General features: G+C 39.3%; 1 protein-coding gene across 4 annotated transcripts in view; it reads right to left on the bottom strand.

The window, feature by feature from the left end:
• Tbc1d1 (TBC1 domain family member 1) overlaps nt 1-18,290 on the bottom strand; it is a 218,940-nt gene that overhangs the window by 99,503 nt on the left and 101,147 nt on the right. For all 4 annotated transcript variants that reach the window (XM_027938840.2, XM_071614212.1, XM_027938823.2 and 1 more), the window contains 2 exons: nt 2,657-3,088; nt 443-532 (listed from right to left, as the gene is read on the bottom strand). In XM_027938840.2, coding sequence (XP_027794641.1) covers nt 443-532; nt 2,657-3,088 — 522 coding nt within the window. The remainder of the gene's footprint in view (nt 1-442; nt 533-2,656; nt 3,089-18,290) is intronic.

Here is an 18,290-nt window from a genome sequence, read left to right as displayed (position 1 = left end):
CATTCTGGGTAAAACATCCTCAAAGATAAGCCCTATCTACTCTATTTTAAAGAAGAAGAAATAATGATGATATATTGATAATAAAAAGTTCTGAACTTCTGTAAGATAAATACATATGTACTATACGCTTGAATAAACATATATAAGACATACACACAGACCCACAACCCTAGTAATTATGACTGGGGAATACCACGAACTGAAAAAAATTTACAGTAGATCTATTTTCTCCAGTATATTTTTGCTAAGAGCAAATCTTTTTATTTCAAGATAATATTTATAATTTGCCTTAATATTCTAAAAGAGAAAGAAACACAATATTGCAAATCAAATACTCAGAAGACACTTGTTATGCCTTTAGCACTTCTTTTGTATGACAAATATTAAAGGAATTCTTTAATTAATTCATTTGCAATCAAACCAACAATCAGTCTCCATTTACCTGAGAGCAAAAGGATATCTCCTTAAAATTTTTCTCCAGTGCTATTTTTTTGGTGTCAGGACTGATGAGGTAAACTTCAGACTGGCCAATCTTAAAAAAGACAAAAAAAAAAAAAAAAAAAAGAGACCAGCTTCTCATGAAAGTTGAATTCAAATTTATCACACAAACTGTTGCAGGTCATAACCTATGAAAATAAAGAGGCAAAAGGGCATGTTCTCATAAAGTTCTAACTATACAGTTACGGGAAATCATTTCAAAGCTTCTAAATTTATTCCACAGATTTCAAGTGGCACAGGACAACTGAAGCACATTCATCTACATAGGGCAGCAATCTTCTCTGAGAGGAAAAGAGTAAATATCCAAAAGTTGCAATAAGCTCAGAACACACAAACCTGCATAGGAGGTTTCTACATAATGAAGAAAACAGAAGTTTTCTTCATTAAAAAGAGAAAGAAATATAATATCAAAAATCAAATACTCAGAAAACACTTGTTATACCTTTAGCACTTCTGTTGTATGGCAGATATTAAAGGAATTCTTTAATAAAGAATGCCTGTAACCCCAACTACTTGGGAAGTTGAGGAAGCAGGGTTACAATTCTAGACTAGTCCCATCAACTTAGCAAGACCTTGTTTCAAAATAAAAATTAAAAGCTCAGTGGTGGGGCACCCCTGGGTTCAATCTCTGGTACCATTTAAAAAAAAAAAAAATCACGGCCTCAAAGAAGCCATTCCTGATTTCCTGAGCATTCTCACAGCACCTTCTACCTCTCTTCTGCAGCATGCATGGCAATTGTACTTAGATAAACTAACAATGCAATCAGCTGCCCATCTTGCTTGCTGGAATCTAAATTCCACACATGCAGAGACCATGCCTGTCGCATTCACTACTGTCCATATATAGCTGTACAGCTGGGTGCAGTGGTGCACGCCTGTAATCCCAGTGGCTCAGGAGGCTGAAAGGCAGGAGGACTGAGAGTTCAAAGCCAACCTCAGCAACTTACAGAGGCCCTAGGCAACTTAGTGAGACCCTGTCCCTAAACAAAATATAAAAAAGGCCTCTGGACGTGGCTCAAGTAGTTAAACCTTTGTGGATTTGATCCTTGGTACAAAAACAAAAAAAGAGTCCACGTACACAGCTGTCACACAATAAGAACATGTAGATAAATGCACTGAGCAATTATCTCAATGACAAGTTTTTTGGGGGGAAAAAAAAGGGATAGGTTAAACACAGATTAAAGTGCAAGTCTGACTGCAGACACAGCACTGAGTATCACAAGGTCAACAAAGAAAGAGGAAGAAATCAGTCCTATTTACCCTGTCACACCACCTGGATTTTACAACTGCACACATTTACACAGCATTAACCCAACTGGCCAGCTTCATTGCTCCAAGCATTTCACTGCTTTGGGTTAATAATGCACAGAATACATTAGATTACATAATAATGTATTACATTCAAGGCAATTTTGCTCACTATGGAAAGTCAGCATTAAGCAAGAACAGACAGAAAGGGAATCAAGGAAAACTAGCTCCTTACATCAGTAGGGACTCACTCACTGCATCAGCTCAGACCCAGGGGCTCCCCCAGGAGGGCAAGCCTCCAAAAGAACCCAGAGCAGCCAACCACAAGAGGGATAGCTCCCCTATCCATCCTTTTCTGGCATTTGATTCACTGTCAGTTTAACAATTTTCATCTAAGAAAAAAACATGCAACTAGCTAGACTAATATTTCAGTTTGGGTATAAACTTCAAATATAAGGTTATTCACAAACCAAATTATCCAAATTAACAAAGGATGAAAGTTTTATAAATTAAGACAATAGTAAAGAGAGTATTTTCCACCTAAAGGATTTTGCTAAAATATATTACTTGAAATAAATACATGTTTTTGAAAATCCCTCTTTTGGCCTCTTTTCCATATCTGAAGTATTCTCTCCACTGAAAAGGTAGATTTAAAACCATGGGAAGTGGAAATAAGATAAAAATTATACAAGCATGAGATGGATTCTCTTCATGCTTCCCTCTGATGGTTTTAAAGGCTTGTGGCTAACATAAGGATTTTATCCTCAATAAAAAATTATTCAGTATGAAAATATATGGATTCTCACATAAATCCAAAAGCAATTTACTAAGAATCTTCACTCAATAAAGCAGATTTTCTGTTGAACAGGTGTCGCACCACAGATGAGCACAACACTTGACAATATTTTACCGTGAAGAGCATAGTTCGATTTTCCTCAATATCTGTTGGCTGCACAATATTGTGTCCACTAATCAGGTGGTTCTCAATGTCATTTTCCTCAAAAGAACTGAAGAAACTGCCGCTTCGGAGGCTGGCATCCTGATACTCCTTCCTGAAGGCCAGAGAGCGCAGGCCGGGCTGGGAGAAGGACTTGCGCATGGGCCTGCGGGGCTCTGGTGCCCGGTCCCAGTCTGCCCGCTGGTTGCAGCTGACGTGGTTGAACTTCTCGATGCACTCGTCAATCAGCGCTGGGGGGGCCTTCTTGTGAGCCACTGTCACGCGGCCGCAGAAGAGCACCTCGAACTTCTTGGCAAACGTGTCGTCAAACTCCGAGGGGCAGCGCAGCTCCTCCTGGCGGGCGATCTTCCCAGCCTGGCGGATGGAGCTGATGATCTCGGGCACCTGCAGATGAAAGAGAGCGTCAATCAGGACCTCAGCGGAGGACACCACGTGGACACCCAGGGAACCAACACACTGAGCTCTCTGCACAAGGGCCACCAAACCAGCCACTGCAGAAGCACGGTGCAGAGGGAGGAAAACACAACCTCCCAGGGAAGAGGCAGGAGTATCCACTAAGCATGTCTTTAAGTGTCAGGGGCTTCGCCAGAGGGCCCTACAAATTAAGCGACCAGCCCAGCTCCATGCAGCAGGCCTTGGGTTCACATCTAGGTAGGTTCCAGTCCAAAGCCAAAGGTGTTCTCTGGAGAAGCTGTCATCTCCATGTTTGTCTCCAACATCGCTCACCAAAACATTCCTCAATTACTCTAGATCTCATGGTGTACACCATGGTGGCCTTCCTCAGTAGATGATGGCATAAATGGGAAGTCATCTTTTAAGCTATTCATGAAGATCACAGCATCATTATTTTCTTCAATGACAATCTATAATTCAACCCTGTAGTTCTTCGTAGATGAAGAGTGACAACAAAGCCAGGAGGTTTTACTAAAGGAGTGAGCAACCATGGCTGATATCCTCACAGCAACATTGCTGGGCTGCTCCACAAGGGACTACAAAGCTCTTGGCTTCTAATGTAAAAATCACCACCAAAAGAAGGTACCAAAGGGTCTCACTGGCCCTGATGTCTCTACCTCTATATCCTCTAATTGTTAACCTCTGACAAGATTCAACAAAATAGATCAGATATACAGATGAATCCCCACTGCAGTGAATACACAACTGTGCAGTTGCTTAGATGATAAACAGCCACAACAAACCAGTTTAATATTCCAGGCCCATGACAAGGAGGGATGAAATTAATCTTCCACACCTCAAGTGATTTTTTTTCCATTTTTCAATATAAGGAAAATTCAACTGAAGGTCTAATTGACCGAAGGCCCAATGTCTATTTATCAACATTGAGGGTGGGGGGGGGTGGTGGTGGTGGAAATCCCCTTTCCAATTCAGGTCAAAGACCAATATGCATAATAAAGGGAGGTGGTTTTAGTAGATTTTAAAAGTGTGCTCGTTTTCTGTGTCCATGACATAAAGATTCAACACCTCAAAAAGTGTTCTCTTTGTCATTAAATATCAAGCATGCCTTGAAGATTACCCTTCTGAACCAGGTGTGGTGGTGCACACCTGTAATCCCAACTACTTTGAAGCTGAGGCAGAAGGATCACAAATTCTTTGTTACTCTGGGCAACTTAGCAAGCCCCATCTCAAAATAAAATTAAAAAAGAAGAAAGATAATATTTCTTCCATAAAGACTAGGATATATACTCTTAAGGTATTTTATCATACAAAGAATCAAAGTAATTTACAGATTTTTTTATATTCTAAAAAGTTTTAATCTAAACTGGGGCTGGGGCTCAGCGGAAGTGCACTTGCCTGGTATATGTGAGGCACTGGGTTTGATTCTCCGCACTGTATATAAATAAATAAAATAAAGGCCTATCAACAACTTTAAAAAAATTTTTTAATAAAAAAGTTTTAATCTAAAAGTTAGGCAGATGTCACTGAGTGTGTACCTGTGCTGTGGCTCCCTACCTACTACACTGCCAAATAATTACATATCATGTGGTGGCCCAAAAATTGTTATCAATAGAAAAAGAAAACAGGACCGACAAAAGAAAGAGTTTGGCTTTCATTCCTACCTTTGCCAACCATTCAACTACAGAATGTTGGCAAAAACAGCCAGTTTCTTTCTTGGGGGAAAAAAAGGCTTATAAGATTTAAGCATTCTAAGATTTTTCCAAGAAAACTGTTATTTCTGTGTGGTAAAATATTATTTTTTCAAACCAAAACAACCAATCTATACAAGCCACTTGTCTTAGCAATGTGTGATATTACTTTGTCAGGAGTCATGAATCTTCTCAATTATTAACCCTACTCCATGAGCAAAAAATTCAAAGCTTACTCAGTCCTTTGGGGCTTGTTAACACACTGAGTGCTTCCACATACTGTGTCATCCGCAGCAACTGAAGAAAGCAGTAGTGTTCTTTCATTATATATCAAAGTGGAGAGAAAGTGTGTGAAGTCACATGAACTTATGGCAACTCAGCAGTAAGTGGAACAAATGCAAGAGAACACAACTGTCCTCTGGCTTCTCAGAGTCAGAAGCAGCTGAAGAGCACATCACACGCTGGTCAGAGTTGAGGCAATAGTAGTTTTTACAACCTAAAATCTGATACTTTAAGTGAAATCTAAAAAAGATATAGTCAGATACAGTCAATCTCTCCTTGCTCTGATGAGTTCTATTATTCAGGCATAAATGAGCTCAAGAGTTACTGATGAACAGGTTAAAAAGCATCCTCCCATCCAGAAGCACCAAGAAGCCATGTGTAAAACGGTTGTAAAGAAGATAACTGGATTTTCAAAAAAATAAAAATCCCTGAGATCTTGATCAAAAGTAAACTATAATTTTGGGATATTTGAAGGCAAATGGCACACTGCCGAACATATTTTCAGCAATAAATTGTAAATGTTTAAAATATAATGCTGTTTACACACTACTTCTGAGTTATTAGTGTATCCTAACTAAAAAATAGGCTCTATCCATAAGTTTTTAAAACTTTGCCAGAAAGTTCAGTTTCCTTTATCAGAACAGAGTTGGAGTATTGCTTTTTGAAAAATGCAGACACAATGTCCTGTCCACTTGTGTGAAATCTTGGTTCCCTGTTCTTCACGGCTGTGTCCTAGACTTACCTGCACTGACTTTTTGCACAGGGAAATTGAGCCCTTCATTTCATTTCCATTCTTCTGGGGTACCTCTAGATGTCAGCACTAGGGATGCAATGTGGAAGATGAATGCAAGTGAGTGGGAGATCGCAGGAGATTTACACAGAACCACTGATGGTAATAGAGATGGGCTACGCTGGGAGACTGAACCAAGAACTGAGCACTCAAGATTGAGAAGAGGCTGACTTAAAAAGATTCTGGCAGACAGAATCCACAGGCTTGGGATGACCTGGATAGGGGAGACGAGGGTACTGAAGACTGCACGTGTTTCCTAGAGCTCTGGCTTAGGTGTCTACAAGGATGGCTGTGCCATGAGTTTAGTCAGGCAGAGAAGGTAGTGCAGGTTTGGGGAGATGAGTTCCGCTTTTTTAGTACACACTAAAGACTAAGAGAAAGCAAAGGCATCTAAGCCTAGGTCCAAAACAAAAACTCAGCCCATGTACATGAGGTGACTGAAGCTTTGGGAACAAAAATGAGAAACATAAAAGAAGGGAGCAAAGATGGGCCTTGGGATATCCAACATTTCAAGGGTGGAGAAACTGAGGAATGGTAGGCAGAGAAGGAGGACAGAATCAAGGTAAGAATGAGGTCAGATATGCCAAGAGAAGGGGCCACCCCATCTCTAAGACAGGAAGAGTAGTAAGCTAACAATGGGCTCAGGGATGAAAGGGGTAGGCTGGAGTTGGCAGCTCAGACAGACATGTAAAAAGAAGGGGATTGGGCTGTCAATACTAACCCCCAAAATAAACATAACTGGAGAATGTCTTAGGGTGAAACTTTAGTCAAGAAAAACATAAATTTGAAGTTACAATATTTATTGCAAATAAATACACCCTCTGAGGTTAAATACACTGAGGCCAGTGGAGTTTATTTATTCCCACTGATAACATCTAGGTACTTTCAATGAAAATCTTATTTAGTTTAGTCAGAACGGGAATCTCTACGTCATTTCTGTTTGCAGATAAGCAGATTACTAAATCAAAACTAATTACAGCAAAAGTTGAAATGTGAAAAGCATTTTACTGGAATAAATAAGGATTTGGATTTGGTTTTAATTCATCATACACTGGGATCACAATAAAAATGCTAGATAATTAACATCAATCAACAACAATTAATGAAGAAACAGAGCATTTAGATATATAAAAACTGGGGCCAGGTGTGGTGGCACACCACCCTGTAATCCCAGTGGCTTGGAAGACTGAGGCAGGAAGATCATGAGTGCAAAGCCAGCTTCAGCAAGTGAGGCCTTAAGCAACTCAAAGAGACTATGTCTCTAAATAAAATATTTTAAAAGGGCTGGGTGATGTGGCTCAGTGGTTAAGCTAAGTGCTACCCACCCCCCCAAAAAAAAATGGGGGTGGGAGTATAGGTCCATGTCTGAGTAGTTGCTTAACATTGCTTGACAGGCCCTGGTTGGATCCCCAAGCACCATAAACACACACACACAAAAAAAAAAAATTACCAAACTCACCAGGATTGGTGGCACATGCCTGTAATCCCAGTGGCTGGGGAGGCTGAGGAAGGAGGATCAAGAGTTCAAAGCCAGCCTCAGCAAAAGCAAGGCGCTAAGCAACTGAGACCCTGTCTCTAAATAAAATACAAAATAGGGCTGGTGATGTGGCTCAGTGAGTTCAATCCCCAGTAACCACAGCCACCCCCCAAATTACCAAACACTTCTTATTTCAATTCTTTCAGTATATCTAAATTTATACTAAAGCTCAAATTTGAAAGTAAATTTTGACTTTGTTCACAACCAAAGCACGATTCTATAGAATTTGAATACTAACAAAATGTAAAGGATGAAGTTTCTGGATCAGGCTTTAAGTGAGTGTTATTTTAGGAGGAAAAGGAAAACAATGCTCTAAGAGAATTAGAATTATTCACTTCAGTAAATAAAGTCCTTATTTAAGCATTTGGGTCAACTTTCTTTTTACAGATTTAGGGATTTTAAGGGATTATACTCATACTGCAAGTGTAATTTTATTCACAAGGATTTAGGATAAAGCTTCTGAAATAATATTTAGAACAAAAAGTCACTTTTCTTTGCATTTACAGTTTCTTTTTCTCAAACTAGTAAAAAATAAATACTAAATTAACCTAAAGAAGTCTGATATTTGTATTTAAAATGCCAGCAATTTTTTCTGTTAAATAATATTAAAACATTCTAAAGCTGCAAAAATATGGCAAAAGACACTGCTTTGTCCTTTAGATGAAATACTTTCTCTCTGCAAGAAGTTAAAACAAGCACTTCAAACAGAAAATAATCAAGACACCTATGTTTTTGTTAATTGGTCATTATTTATGTATATTGGTTATAAACAAGGTAAGGGGGAAAATTAAAGGTTTTTTCCCCCCTCATTCTACTTTATATGCCTTTAATTTCACCAAAACAAATAAAAAACCTCATGAAAATATCTTACTAGTGCCCACTACTTACACTAGAGAGAAAAAGACAATCATCTGCCACACCACATGTGACAGGTCTCAATACTGAAGGTGTAGCACCAGTTCAGCCTGACAGGACTAGATTCGTCCATGAAGATCTGAATGTACCTGCACCTATGAACAAGACCCAACTCCCCCTGTCCTTAGAGGGCTCATAGCCTAGGAAATAAGAGATGTCTAAATACATGGCTTCCAGTATAAAGTGACAGATGCTAATACACCAATATGAGTGACGGCACGGACTGCATGCCAAAGGTGGCCCTGTGCAGAGGTCTGTTCCATCTGTCATGGATCCATATGAGGATCTAATGCCTCAACTCTTGTTCTGTGCTCCCAATTAGCTAACAGGTCAGATTCATATAATCTTCTCAAAAGAGATCAGACATGCTAGCTGGTTGAATGAGGCAGTGCCTGGGCAGAGAGGATATGCTAATGACCCAGCCACCTCATCACAGATAAAACAGAAATAGTACTATTCGGCTTCCCTATTTCTGAAATGGAAAACTGGGTGAAAGATAAGTAGCTTTTAAACCCCATGAAGGTGGTCTACACAAACATAAAATGCAGCATTATACTCCAAAATAATTACTTGAAAAATTTATATAGCCATTCACTAAACCAACCAACATCCTGCTGTTGTCTAGGGTCCAAAAGCCTGCATTTATCACCTGTCATGAGTCATACCAGAGGTAAGGCAGTACTTCACAGGGATGTCCCTGCCACACAGGGTCCACAGTGCCATCCTAGTCAGCCCTTAGCCAAGACTGAACAGTGCAAAAGCAGTCAAAATGTACAGTGGCTCCTACCACACTTAGAGCAGAGATGAACAAAATGGTGAAGACAAAAATATCAAATCCGTCTAAACAGAGAGGATAAAGAACCACATACGCAAGTAACTAAACAAGGTTGAAGTCAAGTGCTAGAGGAGAAGGAGGACAGAGAAACAAAACCTCAGCACAGTGCATTCAGAATAAATTAGGCACAGCCAACAGGACGACTTAAATCATTCCCAAACTCTGCACTTTTTAAAATAAAACCAGTCACCAAAGGTAACAGGGAGTCCAAACTGATTCCATTTCTTTCCTATAAAAAAAAAAGAGTTTAATAAAATTTTAGATTATATAAAAAATGTTCAGAAACAGAGCCAAGCAGAATTCTTATGGGATGGCTTGTTTGCATGTTATTCCCACGCCCTCCCCGCTGCCTGCTGTGCAAAATGTAAAGGTTGGAATCACAGAGAACACCAATGAACAAAACTGGACCAAAAAATACAGGTCATTTGCAAATTATCTACACACTTCTTCATGCACAGCTCAAAAATATGCCTCTCAGAGATGGTTTTGTTTCTCCTGAAAGGTTATTTTCTCCCCTTGCACCAGGACCTAAGTCTGAAGTCAAATGGTGTCAGTCCTTGGTGGCTGGGGCCCCTGGGGTATCATGTGGTCCCACTCTCACTGGAATTCACCTTCAAGCAGTGTTTACCTATCAGCAGAAAACACAGCAACTCAGTGAAAACATAGCAAAGGAATGTTCTCACTTTTAGCAAGGTCTCCAAGAGCAGGACTTCATTTTGCATATAAAAGACAAGGCTTCCCTCCCTCAAAGCACTGAAAGAAAAAATACAAAAGCTCCCTGAGCACAGATAGGCTCAGGTCACAAGCAACAAGAGATAGAGATGTCCCCAAGGAGGCTGCACTTATGAGAAACCCCCACAGCACAAACATAGGCTGGGGAACATATGTACACCAGATATCAACACCAGGGAAGGAAAACATCACTGAACACATGCACTACCAAAACAGTCTAGTTTTTTTCATCAAATCCTAACCTTAATTCTCAGCATAAAGTGCAATACAGCACCTTACCAACTCAGTCAATCTCAATCACACAAATAAAATCAGCTTATCAGAACTGAGGCATCCAACCAAGATATGTAAACTTTGATCTTGCATTCTTCCCCTCTCTATCCCCTTGCCTGAAGAGGAAAATTTCATAAGTATATGTTTTTATCTCTGGAACTATACTCTTACACCAATCCCCAGGTTCCCCAGTTCTAATCAGAAGCAGCAGAGGTGTCCCTAGGCCAAAGGGACTGGGATCCCCGAGAGGCCAATCATTTTACAGTCAAGAAGTCATAGCTGGTTACTATGAACAGAACAGACAGGGAGAAAAATAAAATAAAATAAAAGCCTTACCCTCTTCTCCCTCCAACTCAAGGAGGCAAAGGCTGACCCTGGGCTTCTTCAAAGAGTAGAGTAACTAGAAGGGCTAACCTCAAGAACCAAGGAAAAACAATTGTTAATTTTTTCCGAATAATCATAATGTCACTTCTCAATAATCCATCTTCCTTTTTAAACACAGCAGAATTATCCTTCATATAACTTTGATTTCTAATAATTTTAATAAATGTCCCCAAAAAAGGAAAATAAAGAGATCTCTAAAGTCACCCACGCCCAGAAGTATCTACAGTTAATAGTTTGTTTTTTCTTCTGTGTGGTTCTATGCATATACTTAATGGCAATTTCCTTTGCCAAAAAAAAGGGATTACAATGTTCTGTAACATTTCTCATCATGGGCATGTTTCATTGACATCAACCCATAGAGAATCATCTCGTTCCTTTCCAGTAACTACTAAACCATTTGTGGCTTAAGCAGTGAGTGAATTCAACATTATAAACACTAGAGACAAGGTGTATGATTTAGATCTTAAATGTCCCCCAAAAGCTTGTCTGTTGAAGATTAGGTCCCTGCTGGTGGTGTTAGTGGACATGAGGTTATGAGAACAATTCTATAAAATGGACTCACTGTGCTTTCTTTTCCAAGAAGCAATTTACCTGCAGCTCTGCCTGCCCTATGAGGACAGGATATCTCACATTCCTCAGCAAACCACTTGTTAACTGCAGGAGAAATGCAGACCATGATAATGTCAATGAGAAGAACCCAGAAGATTTTTGTGACCAGATCCTAAAACTCTGGGAGATTAGGATAGGTCCTCCTACCCATAAAATGTGTAAAAATGTATGGTTAAGAATCCAGTTGGAACCCAGTTAGCATGGGCCAAAGTGACCTAAAGTTTCCATGACAGTTAGACTTGAAAATCTGATGTCATTCTTCTGTCAGTCAAAAGTCAAGAGGGAGAACTGGGCGGAATCCTCTGGAAACTTCTCTGGGATCCACAATAAAACCAAAGTGTAGGAGGGACACGTTGTGCCTCTCCTCTCTGAGGGGACTCATTCTCTCCCTTGAGATTGTCCCCCTTTCCCTTTTCTATCCCTTCAATAAACTCATTCCTGTTACTCTGAGCAACATGTCTAAAATCTTTCTGACTTATCTCAAGAATCGGGGTTTGAAAAGGGTGTCTTCCCACTGCCTCATCTCTCGGGAGGCCTGAGAAGCTCTGTAGCAGTGGCACTCCTGGAAGATGGTGGAACTTTTAGGAGGTGGGGGCTTATGGGAGCAAGCAGGTCAGTAGAGGTGTGCCCTTGAAGGGTCACTGGGGCCCTGGCCTCTTCTTGCAGCCTCAAAATGAGCAGCTCTTCTCCACCATGTCCTTCACCATGATGGTCTGCCTCCCCAAAGGCCCAAAAGCAACAGAGCCAAGTGACCATGGACTGAAATGTCTGAAACCATGAACCAAAATAAACCTTTCCCCCTTATCAGCTGTTTTATCTCTGGTATTTGTTACAGCCACAGAAAGCTGACTAACTAACACACATGAAAAATACAAGGGTTTTTGTTGTTGTTGTTCAAGCCTACTCAGGATTCATCATGAATATTGCTTAATAAGCCATTTTGATAAATGTACAATGAGTGCCCTGACCTTTTCCCAGACCCCTAGCTGTTGCATTTTAGAGTAAGCTGTTTGTGTGCTGGGTAGAGAGGTCATCAGGAAGAGTTTTGAAAATGAAGCCAATATTGCTCACTAGACAACAAACATTTCACTGGGAGGCAGAGGGAGGATCTGGGAGCAGAAATTGATGTAAAATAACCTCTAAAAGACAGATGGACTCTGGCTACTGGTCACAACCATCAGGAAAGTCAGCCTACCTCCATCCACAGCTGGAGTCATGAAAATCTTGGCGCTGACAGGTCCTGCAGGGAATTCTGTAACTGGAATGCTGAAATAAGCTCCACATGTCACTGCTTCCTGTGCAAACCAGGCACGCCTCTCTTAGGACCTCCGCTGCCTCTTCTGTCAAACTGTGACATTACCAGCTACCTTGTAGGGTCATTTTAAGATAAATTAACTCTTAAGTGCGAATGTTTAGAACAGAACCTAGCACATAGTGGCTGCCAATTAATACTGTTCTCACATTTGCAAAGAAAAGAAAGGCCAATTTTCTAGTAAATTAACAGTACCCAAAGGCAACAGGCTCACTATTATTGAATCTGCCTTTCAGTACAGCACTGGTAGCAAATGACAGAAAGTTATTATATACCATCACCCTGGCAACATACAATTCCAGTTACATCTCAAAATTTGCTTGAATTTCCAAATATTTTGTATGCAACATAAGTCTCTTCCATCTCACCCAACTCTTGACTTTCCAGCATTTCCACATATAAAGAGAAGTGTTTAGGTTAAAAATGGGGCTGAGAAAGCAGAACATTCCCTTCTCCTTCCACCAACTCTAGATATCACAAGGACCCACATGAACACAGCATGACACCACCACCTTACAAAAGACACACGGTTGTAGGGCACATTCAGTACAGCCCTACAAATACAGAGCTAAATTCTTAAATGCTCTAATGTCAGCCCCAAGAGAATAGAAATCACCATCTCACTGAAATAAGCCAAAGGGCCCAGAGAAGCACCTGGCAGAGCAAAGCTCCTCATTCAATGTGTTCAATATATGAATATTGCAATGCAAACTAAAAAGTAATGGCTTCAAAGTTTGTAAATGATGAGAAAAATCACAAGTAGATCTTGGAAACCTGTCTCTCTGGGCACTAGGCAGGGTGGCACACACTCTATCGTGATGTCTGTGCACAGTAGGCAAAAAAACAAGCACCCACAGAAGGAACAAATGATGTAAAAATACTAAACATGAAGCACTAGGAATAAGTCCTTTTGGATTATAAGATTTTTCTAGACAGCTGAAGACTGACTTTTTAAGTACCTAACCTATTTTTTATTAACAATGTTCCATGTTCGGATGGAAATCATTTAGCATGTGTTTTTCAAAGGCTATAAAAAATGCAGTTTAACCCTCTCCTTTTTGTGGTGAGCACATACTACAGATGACCACGAGGACTATTGAGGTGGTGATAAGCAGTGTGCTGCCACCAGCTGGGTGACAGCATGACTCCTGGGGCTCAACAGGCTTCCTAGGGTAGAGGTGGTCTCTCAGTTCTCAGTTACATACCCCACATTCCTCCAGGTCCTCTCTAAGCAAATGGTAGCAGGTCTGCTCTCTCAAACACACCCCAGGGGCTAAAGCAGAGATTCTTAAAGAGTTTATGGCCTCTGACAGTCTGGTGAAGCCTAAGAACCATTATCAGAATTCAATTTTTCAAGGAATAAAATAGAACACAAGGGAATACAAATGGGTTTAATTATACTGAAACATTACTACCCAGATAATTATGATGCAGAATTATGTGTTTGTTATCGTATTTAACAAGGTCTCTTAGTAAGTCACTACCTATGTCATTCAAAATAATAAGCATATACAGTATTTTAGAGAATATGAAAATAACTGTGTGTGATATGGTCATAAAGAAATATTTGGTCTTTGTCCTCGATTTTTGGCAAAAGAGCGTCTAAAACCCTTCCAACCCTCTTGGAATTTCCTGAGTGATGGGGTGATAGAGCATCTTTTGTTATTCATAGTAAGCCCCTTCCAACCATACCTGAGTTTAAGCTAATAATATGACTCACAGCCCCTAGAAAAGCTCAGGATAGGGGCTGGTTGCCAGAGAATTACAGGGTTGGAACTTGACCCCACCCTTATCTCCTGAAGGGTTCAGATTGTAAATGAGTTAATCACCAACAGCCAATGATTTAATCAACCATATCTACCTAATAGAACTTCCATAAAAATACAGAAAAATGGGGTTCAGAGAGCTTCCCATTTAGTGAACAAATGAAAGTGGCACACCTAAAGAGGGCACAGAAGAAGAGCTGCACACCTCCCAATCCCAACCCATACCTTGCCCTCTGCTTCTCTTCCATTTGGCTGGTCCTGAGTTGTATCATTGAAAATAAACTGGTAAATATATACAATGGGGGTTCTGAGTTCTGTGAGCCATTCCATCTGTGCCTAGTAGGTGTAGTCTCGTAAGTCTAACCTCTTACACTGATTGCAGTATCCACACTAACTCTGCGTAGTCAGTGTCAGAAATGAACTGAATCTCTGGCCACCCCACCTAGTGCCCGGAGAGCTAGAAAACTGGTTGTTGATGGGGGAAAAAAAACATTTGACATCAGAAGTTTTGGGAGTGGAAACAGATCACAGGGTTGTGGTTTTGTTGAAGACGTTGTCACAGGAACTGCTCATGCTATTTGGTTTGATGACTATTAATAACTGAAGTATGTGTTAGACTTTAGTTGGAAATTAGTGAGAATAAAGATGTAATTTTTTTTCCTCAAAAGCATGGACCCTCTGACTTCTATTCTCTGGCCCCACTGTAAGAACCACTGAACTAAAGGAAATCCTGAGGTAAAGAGAAACTAGCAAGAACTCAAAGATAAGAAAACCATCACCACCATTCATCTCTTGGGACCATGGTGTGCGTGTATTACATGTATAAATAATGCATCAAAGCCATCCCCACGATTTTAATGCCAACATAAATCCAACTGAAAATGGGAAAGCCTTGCCAGAAGATATAGCCATCAATGTCTACAAAGAGAGGTCAAAATCACATCATGCAATCTATAAGGAAAGCAAATTCAAATGGAACAAACCTCAAATGTCTATTAGTTAGAAGAAGAAATTTATTTCTACGTATCATAAGTTTACCAATACAAATACATCACAACTCTATTCAAATACTATAAGGACTCAGTTTAAGTCTGGTGTGATTTATTGTATAGTTAGTTCTTGAACATGATAACTCAGTCCAATACAAGAAATACATGGAAAAGTATTTTCAACCATTAAATTTACACTATTCCTGAAAAGAGAGAACAGGAAAGACAAGACAAAATAAATAACTTTGAAACCTCATTTCAAAAAACTGTTGTTTGGATTGCAGCTCACATTTGACACATGAAGGCAAGCAGATGAGCCTTTATTCTAGAATGTTCCTTCCATTGACTCTATTAGCATCTGATTCTTCTGGATCCAATTCAAATATCTCCTCTATCCCATTTCTTCAGAGGGCTGCTTTCCCAGATTTTTGTGGCACCAGTGCCACAGCACCCTTTGGGATGGGGTAGGGTACTGACTCATACCGTAATCACTGCAAGCCTATGTCAGGGTGTTTGCTAAATACACACACTTTAACATGTGAAGTAAACAAAAAGCAATTTTCTGGTTTTCTACCTTCAAGTGTAAACTGGAAAATGCAACACTAATTCACCTCAATTTAAATATATTAACTAGATAATGTGCAGGTAAGTTACATAGGTTACCTGCAAGTTATCTAGTTAATATATTTATTAACCAAAAAGTAAGGCAACTTCATTTTCTAATCTTACCTAATATGATGTAGGGAAAGTGTGATCAAGCAAGTTTATACAACCAGGAGCACACTGCAGGCAGGAGGGTGTGCTGAATTTCTGACATGACACTGTCCCTCATACCCAGAATGAATAAATGACTTAGGAAGGAATATGCACATGACTGAGGAGAAAGAATGAACCACCTGACTGGGGCAGTGACATTCCAAATGCTTTACTATATAGCATCAAAAGCCTTTAAGTGATGAAAATGAAATAGACTTCAAAATCTATAGAAATCAAAAAATGCAGATGACATACCAAAAGCAATAATCAATACTATATCTATATATGCATAAGTAATTAAGGATAAAACTTGTACCTTAAATTAAAATTGTGATAATACTAAAAAATGTCCTGTTTTATGAAGCTGAAAGTTCAAATTTGAGTTTAGATAACATAGCCTGTTAGTCACATATATACTCTCTTTGCTCATTCTTAGGAATTACAAATTACAAATTATTAATTTGTAGACACAGTATGGAATAAATATTAAAACCAGAAAATATTAAATAAGTAAATATTAAAATATTAAATAAGTAATTTAATATTAAATAAATAAATATTAAAAACAGAAAATGATCCATAGCTTCGGGCTACCACATGAATATATGGCACCTTTGTTCACATTATTTAAAAGGCAAGCCCCAGAACCCCCCACATAGTAGACAACAACCCATGTGTGGCAGATTTTGGTAAGATGAGTGTGGATCTCAGTCCTTATTCAAGTTGGCGTCATTGGTTGGCTACCTATCTTTGCACAGTACACAACCTGCACAAATACAGCCCTGTCACTAGCACCTGTGAGATCCATGACAATTCCAAATGAATTTTAAAACAAAGTTACTAATGCATGAATGTTACACTCAATCTCAGGAAAGAGTTCTGACACATCTTGTAAAGACTATTCACAATTTTTAAATAGATCACCTAGTTTTCACAGTATTAACTGCATTCTTAAGTAAAACCTATCACACATGTTCACAAACCCTCAACTCCATTCACTTTCAGTGATAAAACAAGTCTTTGGTCTCTTCCCATTTTGGTCTTTTTCTTAAATGAAATTGTACACCAATGGTCATTCCTTTTCTTTAATCTTGATCAAAAGCAAATCAGAACTTTGGCCAATAACTTGTGAGTTAAAAGCAGTCTAATTTACATTTTACATATTATAGACTTTATATAATATCACAAATAAACAATAACACTGTAACAATAACAATACTATTTGTTGCTCCTTAGCTTTCTCCCAGTTATAAATGTTACACAGCTTCAAAGTTTATAAAAGGAGTCTATCCTAGGCAAATGATACCTCAAAAGCAGAACTGAGTAGCAACTTCCTTCCTGCTTTCACTGATAAAAAAAAAGACAAGAAATCATCAAAGAAATATAAGACAAAAATGAAACAGCATAAAGTCACACAGAAAATAAAGTTGTCCAAGTCTCAATTCATAACAGTGTCTAGACTCATCAATGAATGAGAAAAAAAATCAGATCTCCTCTTGGAACCAATTATCCCACCAGACCAGTTCCCCCAGGACCATTTATTCATCATGTCCCTTATGAACTGCAGTACTCCAATCACTTTTAGTTTCCAAAACTGTTATATACTATAAAAACAAACTAGCTAATAGAATGTAAATATAAATAAAAACAAAAATCCCAGCATCAAAACCATGGTGATATATGTAAAGTATATACATATACATAATTTACAAAACAAAACAAAAATAAAAAGCAAAAACCCTGCAGCTGTTAATTCCTCATGGGGTAGACCCAGTATGCCAAAAGTTCATGTGAAAAAGATTTAAGGATTTTAGTTGACCGAAAGCTCAGACTAAGCCCACAGAATGGCCTGGATACCAAAAGAATGAAAAGGGGAACAAAAAGCCAGGGCTTAGGAGAATGTCCTCCTTACATCAAGAGACGGGTCACAGCCCCCATCCTTCTTGCTGATGAGGCCACATAGGAAGTTTTGTGTTTTCTTTTAGAAAACTTTAAAAGCAGCAGCCACAGCAAGGGTGATGTGCTGGTCTGCAGAGCCCAGAACAGAGACTAGGGGAAGGAGATAGGGCTTGTGGCTGGGGAGGGGGAAAGCCCAGAAGCACATCTATCTCAGGGAGCTCTATTCTTCTCTCATAATTACGAAGGAAGGAAAGGTGGTGTGACACAAAGTGATTTGTGATTTGAATGTCACACTGTACCCCAAAAGCATGGACAATTACTACGTGTCAATTTTTTTTTTTTTTTTAAGTTTACAGGCAAAGGGAAAAGACACCTGCCTCTGCCATCAAGGGCCTGCTAAGCAGG

The sequence above is a fragment of the Marmota flaviventris genome, chromosome 7 (genome assembly GCF_047511675.1).
Source record: "Marmota flaviventris isolate mMarFla1 chromosome 7, mMarFla1.hap1, whole genome shotgun sequence".
In the NCBI taxonomy this organism is placed as follows: Eukaryota; Metazoa; Chordata; class Mammalia; order Rodentia; family Sciuridae; genus Marmota; species Marmota flaviventris.
This window is presented reverse-complemented; position numbering and strand designations above follow the sequence as displayed.